This window comes from Piliocolobus tephrosceles, chromosome 21 (assembly GCF_002776525.5).
Source record: "Piliocolobus tephrosceles isolate RC106 chromosome 21, ASM277652v3, whole genome shotgun sequence".
NCBI lineage: Eukaryota > Metazoa > Chordata > Mammalia > Primates > Cercopithecidae > Piliocolobus > Piliocolobus tephrosceles.
This window is the reverse complement of record NC_045454.1, coordinates 48,800,766-48,811,043: the sequence shown is the minus strand read 5'-3', so window position 1 is coordinate 48,811,043 and position 10,278 is coordinate 48,800,766. Positions and strand designations below refer to the sequence as shown.

Sequence of the window (10,278 nt, the reverse complement as noted above, 5' to 3'; positions counted from 1 at the left end):
CTGTGCTGAGCGCTGCTCCTCCAAGGCCACCGGCCTGTGGCTCCAGGCGGGGCAGGGGCTCCCACGTGGGACGCAGCAGCATCTGGTAAGGCGCAAAAGGACAAGAAACGACTGACCCACCTTGGCTGCCCGGAGCTTCCATCTCATTGCAATCGAAACACCCAGGGGCGCCAGAGACTAAGATGCGGCAGCTCCCAGGACACCGTGAGGGTCTGCGAGGCCACCCAACTTTGTCCCCTTCTTCCCGAGGAGCACAGCAGCAGGCAGAGAACACAGAAACATGAAAGGCTCGGAGGGCACATCCCCGGGGGCCAAGGTCTGAAGCGCACGACACCCTGCGTATCTGGAAGCCGGTGTTTTATTTCTCTTGGCTGCAGAGGGCCGCTCTTGTCTAGGCCTGCACACGCGCCAGGATGGGGCTGGCGGAGGAGTCCACAGCAGGGGACCCCACATCCAGGGAACGGGCCTCGGCAAGGAGGGCACATGGTAGAAGACCCCACCAAGCTCGGTGCCACCCAGAAGCGTGGGGACTGCCTGTCCGCCGTCCACCCCACCCTCCCCGTCCCACGACCTCCTCCTGGGCCAGTGGTAGCAACGGGCAGCACTCCGCTGAACTGCCCGCAAACCCTCCCCCCAGGCCTGGGCCTGGGCCAGGGCTGCCTCCGTAGCCAGTCCCATCCTGGGTCCCAACCCTCACAGCGCCAGAGGCCAGACTGCCTGGAGGGTCCCGGCGTCACCGATGATGCAGGAGCGAAGGTGAAGGCCGGCTTGGAGGCTGTGCAGAGAAGCAGCCCCGTCCCACACCCACCCTTGCCCTCTGGCTCCTCCCACTCCACCTCCAGCCTGGGGGCGGTGCACAAGGGCTGGAACGGGACAGGAGGAGCAGCGTCCACAGGAAGCTCCCCCACCGAAGGCCGAGCTCCAGCTGTCCTGGGGCCTGGCCCAGCCCAGTGCGCCTAGCGCAGCCCGCACTCCACGCCCTGCAGCTTCTCCTGCTCCAGGGCGCGCACCAGGTCCTGCACGAAGCGCATCTCCGAGGCCACCTGCTTGGCCAGCGCCTCGTAGCGGTTCTCCAGGCGGCTGAAGCGGCGCTTGAGGCCGCTGGTCCCCAGCAGCGCGCCCTTGGCCTCCTCCTGCGCCTGCCGCTTGAGTGCCTCGGTCTTGAGCAGCTCCTGCCGCAGCCGCCGCAGGTCCTGGCCCAGGCTGTCGCTCTCCTCGTGGTACCAGGCCTCCTTCTCCTCGTAGATGGCGGCCAGCGCCTCCACGTCCTCGTGGCAGAGCCGCCGGCTGCGCTCCAGCTCGCGCAGGCCCTCCTCGGCCGCCGCCACCTCCTCCAGCACCTTGGAGAAGCGTTCGAAGTTGGCGTAGCTGTTGTTGGGCGGCATGCTGGAGTGCGACTTGATGGTGTACTCCTTCAGACGCGTGGTCTTCAGGCGCCGCCGCTCGGGCTTGCGGCCGCTGTCCTCGCCACGCACGTTCCGCCGCCGGATCGCCTAGGAGGGAGGGAGGCCTGAGCAGGGTCCCTGCGATGCCACCCAGCCCTGCCAGCCCCCACCTGCCAGTGTGAACTGAGGTTCCGGGGCTCATCCGGCAGCCGAGTCAACGCCTCGTGACAGAGACTGCCCGCCCGATGCAAAGCCGAAAGTGCTCACTCAAGAAAAACGTTGCGGCCCTGGCCCTGGGAGTCTCAGCCCTGCTGGACACACACCAGCCCAGGACGCCACCAGGTCTGTCGGGTGCCACATGTCCCACGCCCAGGACCCGACCCCCACCACCCAGGCCCACTCCTCTGGGGACCCTTCCCAGCCACTGGGGTTTGTCACATCCACGAGCCTTAAATGCTGAAGGCCATCAGGACCCGAGTGAGACGGCCAAGGCGGGAAGCCCAGGGAACTCCCCCGCCCCCCAACTTACCTTAATCCAGGAATGCTCCAGACTCTGGGCAATGGTCATTCTCCGCCTGGAAGACCCCTGCCCTGGTTAGTTACACCTGCACCATCTGTCCCGTCCTCCCGTGGATGACGGACTCCCAGGACCCCCAAAAGCCCTAAAGTCACCCCCAGCCTCTGCTCAGCCAACCATAGGAGCTGAACAAGGGGACTTCAGGCAGCGCGGGGTTTTCTGGGGGATGGTGGAGACAGCTGAGACTTCAGGCTGGAGTAGCAAACCCAGGTGCCCGAGAGAGAGGCTGGGTGGCCGGGGAGGCCCAGGGAGGTCTGGGGGTCTGGGGAGGCCTGGGGACGCCCAGGGAGGTCTGGGGGTCTGGGGAGGCCCGGGAAGGCCCTGTGAGGGCTCAGCACTGCCGGGATTCTGTTTACAGGAAAACAAGTCACCTGGAATTTTACATGGAACCTTGTTTTACACACTGGCAACTAAAAGTTTGTTAAAAACACGGCAAGTAGCCACATAGTGTGTCACGCCTGCAATTCCAGCACTTTGGGAGGCCAAGGCAGGCAAATCACTGGAGGTCAGGAGCTCAAGACCAGCCTGGGCAACACAGTGAAGCTTTGTCTCTACTAAAAATACAAAAATTAGCCAGGTGTGGTGGTGGGCGCCTGTAATTCCAGCTACTCAGGAGGCTGACATGGGAGAATATCCTGAACCCAGGAGGCAGAGGCTGCAGTGAGCCAAGATCACACCACTGCACTCCAGCCTGGGTGACAGAGCGAGACTCCGTCTCAAGAAAAAACCATAGCAATGGCCAACTTGGGCCATCAGTTTACTCTCTCCAGCCCGAGAGGGAAGCAATGTCCGATCCCCAGCCACAGGGAGGTGGTGCTGGGAGGAGAGTCCTCTGGAGCCTCCATGGGTGGAGTGGGCCCATGTCCCATGTCCCACCCCGCGCCCCCTGCCAGCCCCTCGTACTTCGGATCTTTGACGAGCAGCCGGCGAATGAAGTCCTTGGCCAGCTCACTGGTGTTGCTGAAGTACTCCTCGTCGAAGTCATAGTTCACGGCTGAGATGTTGGTGAGCGTCTCCTGCTTGGTCTCGCCCAGGAACGGGGATGCACCGCTCAGGCTGCGAGACAGGCACAGGGTTCAGTGGGATCCTGGGCTCCCACCACGACTGTGCCACCTCCCCAGCTGCCCCCAACTCCGTCGTGCCCACGACAGGCAGAGCACAGAAGACAGGCTGACGGCAGGCGCCTGGGCCACTCACACTCCTGAGCCCCTAGAATCTTCCTGCAACGATCCCAGCCGCCACCCAAGAGGCATTCAAAATCCACTCCCACACCCCACCACTGACAGCAGCAGCAATGAACGGGCAGGGTCTCCTTGGAGACTCGAAGTATCTGTGCAGACGCAGGACCCTAAAGACCCCAGTCCTCGTAACGCCGAGGGGAGGAGGTAACTGCAGGGGGGAGCCCAAGCCGACACCACCTTAACCAAGGGATCAAGGTCAACAGCCCGGCAGCAAGAGGCCCCAACAGTGTCTGCCTCCCAGCCTGATGCTGGGCAACAAGAGCAAAACTCCGTCTCCAAAAAAAAAGAAAAAAAATTAGCCAGCCGGGCACGGTGGCTCACACCTGTGATCCCAGCACTTTGGGAGGCTGAGGCGGGCAGATCACCTGAGGTCAGGAGTTCAAAACCAGCCTTGACCAACATAGTGAAACCCTGTCTCTACTAAAAATACAAAAATTAGCTGGGTGTGGTGGTGTGTGCCTGTAACCCCAGCTACTCGGGAGACTGAGGCAGGAGAATCACTTGAACCCGGGAGGCGGGGGTTGCAGTCCACAGCCGAGATCGCACCATTGCACTCCAGCCTGGGCAACAAGAGCACAACTCCGTTAAAATAAATAAATAAATAAATAAATAAAAGCCGAGCATGGTAGTGTGCACATGTAGTCCCAGGTACTCTGGAGGCTGAGGTGGGAGGATTGCTTACACCTGGGAGGTGCAGGCTGCAGTGAGCTAGGACAGCACTCCAGCCTGGGCAACAGTGTAAGACCCCGTCTCAACAAATAAAAATAGTAAACAACGGGAGGCCGGTGTGTGGCCCAGGGAGGAGTCAAAACCCAGCCTGGGGCCAGGTCCCTTCCTTGCACTTTAAGAAGGCTAGGCTCCCTAGCAGCCGCAGGGACAGGAGCATACACACCCCCGAACCCGGGGCCTGCTCAGGGCTCTGTGAGTGTCCTGCCTTCAGAACTCTTCAGAAGCCTCTGGAACAGCAGCCACAGAGAATCACTCATCTGTTCACCCGGCATCCCCTGAGCACCTGTGATAGGTCACAGCCAGGCTGGGGAACCCCGGCGTCCGCATGAAACACACAGAGCCCAGGACCCACGCCAGCTGTGCTGCACAGCTGAGGGGCCCCCGCCAGGTACTCACAGGATGTAGGTGATGACGCCGATGCTCCTGGGGACAGACAAGAGGAAACGGTCAGCGCAGTGTGGGGCCGCCTACCCTCCCAGTGCGGGGCCCCGCCCACCCTCCTAGGACCAGGGCGTCCAGAGCCCCTGTTCTAGGGCAATGGTCCCCCCATACTCGAACAGCAGCAAGACCCCGCTTCATGCCCAGCTGCAGCGCTGGCCTGCGCTCCAGGACAGCAGGGAGGCCCGGGAGAGGGGGTGGCACACTCACCACATGTCCGCCTCCAGGCCCAGCGGCTCATAGTTCACAATCTCTGGGGCTGCAGAAAAGGGAGATGTGGATCAGGCGCTGGGGACACACTAGCCAAGGAAGAGGCTCAGGACACAGGCACGGGGTCAAGGCTCTCACACATCACAGCCCCGGGGCATGAATGCGGCAGAGCTGGCCCTCAGGGCCTGACAGTAGGACACCTGGGCTGCACCAAACGGAGGCCCTGACCTCCTGCAATGCCGGGCCCAAGAGGGGCAGCCTCAGGGTTGTGGAAACAGCAGCCGGCGCCGGGCATGACCCACCCCATGCCCAGCAGGCAGCCCCAGACCACCCTCCCCAGGCTGGGCTGCCCACTGGGCAGGGCCTCACCCACAAACTCCGGGGTGCCGAAGATGTTCTTGAACTCATTCCCCGCCTCGATCTTGTGCGCGATGCCGAAGTCGATGAGCTTGATGCGCGGGTTGGGCACGTTCTTGTCCAGCAGCATGATGTTTTCCGGCTGGGGCGGGAGGGGGCTCAGCGGGAAAGCACGGGCCTCCCCCAGCCTCACCCCCACGCTCCCCCCACCCCCCCCCCCCGCTCCCCCAACCTCACCCCCACGCTCCCAAGCTCCCTCCACCCTCACCCCCACACGCAGGAGGTGCCCTCCAGGCTCTTCCCCGCCCCCACACTGGCTGGCACCACGGGGCTCACCTTCAGGTCAAAGTGCGCGATGCGCTTGGAGTGCAGGTAGTGGACGCCATCCAGGATCTGCTTGAGGAACTGGGTGGCCTCGTCCTCCGTCAGCGACTCCTTCTCCGCCAGGAAGTCGAAGAGCTCCCCGCCAGAGACCAGCTCCAGGATGAGGACCACATCCGTCTTGTTCTCGAAGATGTCGTGCAGGGTGATGATGTTGGGGTGCCGGATCTCCCGCAGGATGTTCACCTCCCGCTCGATCTCCTCCCGGCTCACCCCGCGCCGGCTGGATGACAGGCGGCGCTTCTTGATGAACTTGGCCGCATACTCCTTGCCCGTGCCCTTCTGCCGGCACTTCCGCACGATCGCAAACTGGCCGCTGGAGGAAGGGGAGGGAGTGAGTGGGGGTGGCTGGCTCCCCGCCACCTCCACCTGCTCCTCTGGGAGCAGCCCAGCACCAGGCACATCGAAGGACATGAGCCAGCCGCTGCGGGGGAGCAGACTCTACGCCTTCTCAGAGAGCAATTCCCCAGAGTCCCACACCATCAGACGCAGCGTTCCCACCCATCCCAGCGCTATGCCCAGCAAGTGTGTGGAGGCGAGTGCAGAGCCAGCACTCACCATATGGCACCAGCATATTATTGAAAAGTGAAAGAATGAAGAGTTCAATGCCTATCAAGAGCAACTGGCTGGGCGCAGTGGCTCAAGCCTGTAATCCCAGCACTTTGGGAGGCCAAGACGGGCGGATCACAAGGTCAGGAGATCGAGACCCTCCTGGCTAACACAGTGAAACCCCGTCTCTACTAAAAAATACAAAAAAACTAGCCAGGCGAGGTGGCGGGCGCCTGTGGTCCCAGCTACTCGGGAGGCTGAGGCAGGAGAATGGCGTAAACCCGGGAGGCGGAGCTTACAGTGAGCTGAGATCCGGCCACTGCACTCCAGCCCAGGCGACAGAGCAAGACTCCGTCTCAAAAAAAAAAAAAACAAAAAACAAAAAAGAGGGAACTGAGGAGGGGCCAGGCAGGGTGGCTTAGGCCTGTTGTCCCAGCACTTTGGGAGTTCCAGGTGGGCTGATGACTTGAGCTCAGGAGTTCAAGACCAGCCTGGTCAACATGGTGAAACTCCGTCTCTACCAAAAATACAAAAAATCAGCTGGGCTTGGTGGCAGGCGCCTGTAATCCCAGCTACTCAGGAGGCTGAGGCAGGAGAACCGCTTGCACCTGGGAGGCAGAGGTTGCAGTGAGCTGAGATCGCGCCACTGCACTCCAGCCTGGGCAATACAGCAAGACCCTGTCTCAAAAAAATAAAAATAAATTTAAAAAATAGAGAACTGAGCCAGGTGCAGTGGCTCACACCCATAATTCTATCACTTTGGGAGGCTGACGAGGGAGGATCGCTTGAGCCTAGGAGTTTGAGACCAGCCTGGGCAATACAGTGAGACCCCATCTCTACAAAAAAGAAATATTAAAAAATAAGCAAAGGCTGGACGCAGTGGCTCAAGCCTGTAATTCCAGCACTTTGGGAGGCTGAGACAGGTGGATCACGAGGTCAGGAGATTGAGACCATTCTGGCTAACACGGTGAAACCCCATCTCTACAAAAAAAACACACAAAAAACTAGCCGGGGCCGGGCGCGGTGGCTCAAGCCTGTAATCCCAGCACTTTGGGAGGCCGAGACAGGCGGATCACGAGGTCAGGAGATCGAGACCATCCTGGCTAACATGGTGAAACCCCGTCTCTACTAAAAAAAATACAAAAAGCTAGCCGGGCGAGGTGGCGGGCGCCTGTAGTCCCAGCTACTCGGGAGGCTGAGGCAGGAGAATGGCGTAAACCCGGGAGGCGGAGCTTGCAGTGAGCTGAGATCCGGCCACTGCACTCCAGCCTGGGCGATAGAGCGAGACTCTGTCTCCAAAACAAACAAACAAACAAACAAAAATAAATAAACTAGCCGGGCGAGGTGGCGGGCGCCTGTAGTCCCAGCTACTAGGGAAGCAGAGGCAGGAGAATGGCATAAACCCGGGAGGCGGAGCTTGCAGTGAGCTGAGATCCGGTCACTGCACTCCAGCCCCTGCGACAGAGCGAGACTCCATCTCAAAAAAAAAAAGAAAGGTACGGAGCTACACAGCAGCCTGTCCGCAGCAGGTCCCCCAGCGGGGATTAAGGGCGTGCGCACAGAGGGAGGGTTTGCTTTTTATTTGGTGCAGTTCCATCCTGACCAAACTAGTCACCGCAGAATTCATTTCACCATTTTTGTAAATCTACGCCACTGACTTCGAAAGAGCTCCCTACTCAGCGTACAGAGGGAAAGAAACACGCACGTTCGCAAGACAAGAGACCAGAGTGAGGATGTGGGGCCGGAGCCGCACGCGTCTGGGTGGAGCTGTGGAAACAGCCCGGCCCCTCGGAAGCTTCAACAGGGAGTTTCCACGTAACCCACAATTCCACTCCTGGCATCTCCCCGAGAGAAACACACACACACGTCCACGCAGTAACTTCCACAGGGACGCTCACAGCAGCACCGCCACAGCAGCGGAGGGTGGAAACAGCTCAAACGCCCGTCAGCGGAAGCATGGTCAACACAGGCTGGCCCATCCACACGCTGGAGCCCGAGCCAGCCATGAACAGGAACAAGCCCCACCACAGGCCACAGCACAGAGGAACCTTGAGGACATCACGCCAGACACAAAAGGCCTAAGCCCTTCAGCCCTGCTCCAAGCGCTGGAGTCGCTGCCATGGGCTGGGCATGGGCCTGTCCTTCCGGGCCTCACGTCCTAGCAGCATGGAGGGCCACAGATAAACAATGTGTGCTCACTACACCTCCAGGAGACCCAGGTCAGGGTGTGCTGGTAACAAAACTCCCATGGCGGGCCACCAGGGACATGCTCTGCACACACGCCAGGGACATTCGAGGTGGGCAAGGGGAGGTGCCAAATTACTACTGATCATGGGGAAAACTAAACATACAGCCCCTTCAAAGACATCATCCACGTGCTCACCCAGGGACCTGCCAAGACGGCGTCCTAACAGCAGAAGGCGCTCGGCCGACGGGATGAGGTTAAGGATCTGGAGACGGGAGAGCATCCTGGGTAATCCGGCGCCCAGTGTCCTCGTAGCATCCTCGTGAGATGAGAATCAGAGAGAGGCTGGAAGAGGCTGCGCTGTGGCTGTGAAGGGGCAGGAAGGAGTCCCCGAGAGCCAAGCGGGTGCCTCTAGACTCTGGGAAAGGTGGGAACCGCATTCCCCGCTGGAGCCTCCAAGAGGGCCCAGCCCTGCGGGTCCACGGTAGACTCGGAACCCCCGAGGGAAGCCATGGTCATCCAGGGCACTCACTTGTGGGGTTTGTTACAGCGGCTGCAGGAGCCTCACGCTGACAGCCAAGGGCAGAGGTGGGAGGAAAGCGAGGCAGTCCTCATCAGACTCGGCCCACCAGGCCCAGGCCGCGTGCAACACGACGTCCCCTGCATACATTCTGCTCCCTCAGACTCGGCCCACCCGGCCCAGGCTGCGTGCAACATGACGTCCCCTGCATACATTGTGCTCCCACCCTGGCGCCGACCTTACTGTAACACTCCCTGCACCTGGAGCTCCTTCCTCCTTCCCCTCTGCCTGCACCCACCAAGCTGATGGTAATACTTCCACCTCCTATTGCAGGAGGACTCCCACGGCCACAGCATCCAAATCCAGTGGTACCCATGCGCCAGGAACTCGGCAGGAATATCTGGATGTGTTGCCTCCTTTTTTATTTATTTATTCGTTTGTTTATTTTTGAGACAGAGTCTCACTCTGTCGCCCAGGCTGGAGTGCAGTGGTGCGATCAGTGGTGCGATCTCGGCTCACTGCAACCTCTGCCTCCTGAGTTCAAGTGATTTTCCTGCCTCAGCCTCTCGAGTAGCTGGGATTACAGGCGCGCACCACCACACCCGGCTAATTTTTATATTTTTAGTGCAGATGGGGTTTCACCAAGTTTCCCACGCTGTTCTCAAACTCCTGACTTCAAGTGATCTGCCTGCCTTGACCTCCCAAAGTGCTGGGATTACAGGCATAAGCCAACACGCCTGGCCGAGTTGCCTCCTTTTTAAACATGCAGATTTTATCCCTCTAGTGTTATTCCAACGTGAACTAAAAAATAGAGGAGGCTGGGTGCAGAGGCTTATGCCTGTAATCCAAACACTTTGGGAGGCTGAGATGGGAGGATCACTTGAGGCCAGGAGTTCGAGTCCAGACTGGGCAACACAGTGAGACCCCCATCTCTACAAAACATAATTAGCTCACACACAGGCGCAAAAGAAGCGTGTCCATGCTCCTTCACCCCCAGTGAGTCGGGTCAGGTGAGTGGATGTGGCTCTGCTTTGCTCCCAGCCCTGTCACAGTGGTGATTTCCAGCAGCTAGTCCAAAGTCAATCAACAATAAACGTCGGGAGACACGAAGTTCTGCTCAGAACGGAATCCCAGCTCACTCATGCCTCTGAACCTGAGGGTTTATCACAGTCACCCACGTAAGCCCCAGGCTGAGAATCCAGGGGAGGCCGGCCTCTGGGCCACCAGGTCCACACTCCCTCCCCACCCCCAGCTGATCCGGTCCATGCTTCTTCCCCCACTACAGGGCGGATCCGGTCCACACTGCCTCCCCACCCAGGGCGGATCCAGTTCACACTGCCTCCCCGACTGCAAGGCAGATCAGGTCCACACTGCCTCACCTACCCAGGGCTGATCTGGTCCACGCTTCCTCCCCAGCCAGGGCAGTTCCTGTTCACGCTTCCTCCCCACTGTAGGGCGGATCCAGTCCACGCTTCCTCCCCACCCAGAGCTGATCTGGTCCATGCTTCCTCCCCACCCATGGCAATCCAGTCCACGCTTCCTCCCTACCCAGGACGATCCAGTCCACGCTTCCTTCCCACTGTGGGGCGGATCCAGTCCACGCTTCCTTCCCACTGCGGGGTCGATCCAGTCCACGCTTCCTCCCCACCCACGGCAATCCAGTCCACGCTTCCTCCCCACCCACGGCAATCCAGTCCACGCTTCCT

General features: G+C 60.1%; 1 protein-coding gene across 2 annotated transcripts in view; it reads right to left on the bottom strand.

Annotated features, from left to right (window-relative positions):
• Nucleotides 1-340: 340 nt before the first annotated feature.
• The window catches only part of DAPK3 (death associated protein kinase 3), a 21,994-nt gene continuing 12,056 nt past the window's right edge, over nucleotides 341-10,278 (bottom strand). For both annotated transcript variants that reach the window (XM_026455505.1, XM_026455506.1), the window contains exons 3-9: nucleotides 5,274-5,634; nucleotides 4,950-5,079; nucleotides 4,581-4,629; nucleotides 4,329-4,355; nucleotides 2,866-3,018; nucleotides 1,915-1,960; nucleotides 341-1,493 (exon numbers count right to left, since the gene is read on the bottom strand). In XM_026455505.1, the coding sequence (XP_026311290.1) occupies nucleotides 957-1,493; nucleotides 1,915-1,960; nucleotides 2,866-3,018; nucleotides 4,329-4,355; nucleotides 4,581-4,629; nucleotides 4,950-5,079; nucleotides 5,274-5,634 (1,303 nt within the window). In that variant the 3' untranslated portion in view covers nucleotides 341-956. The remainder of the gene's footprint in view (nucleotides 1,494-1,914; nucleotides 1,961-2,865; nucleotides 3,019-4,328; nucleotides 4,356-4,580; nucleotides 4,630-4,949; nucleotides 5,080-5,273; nucleotides 5,635-10,278) is intronic.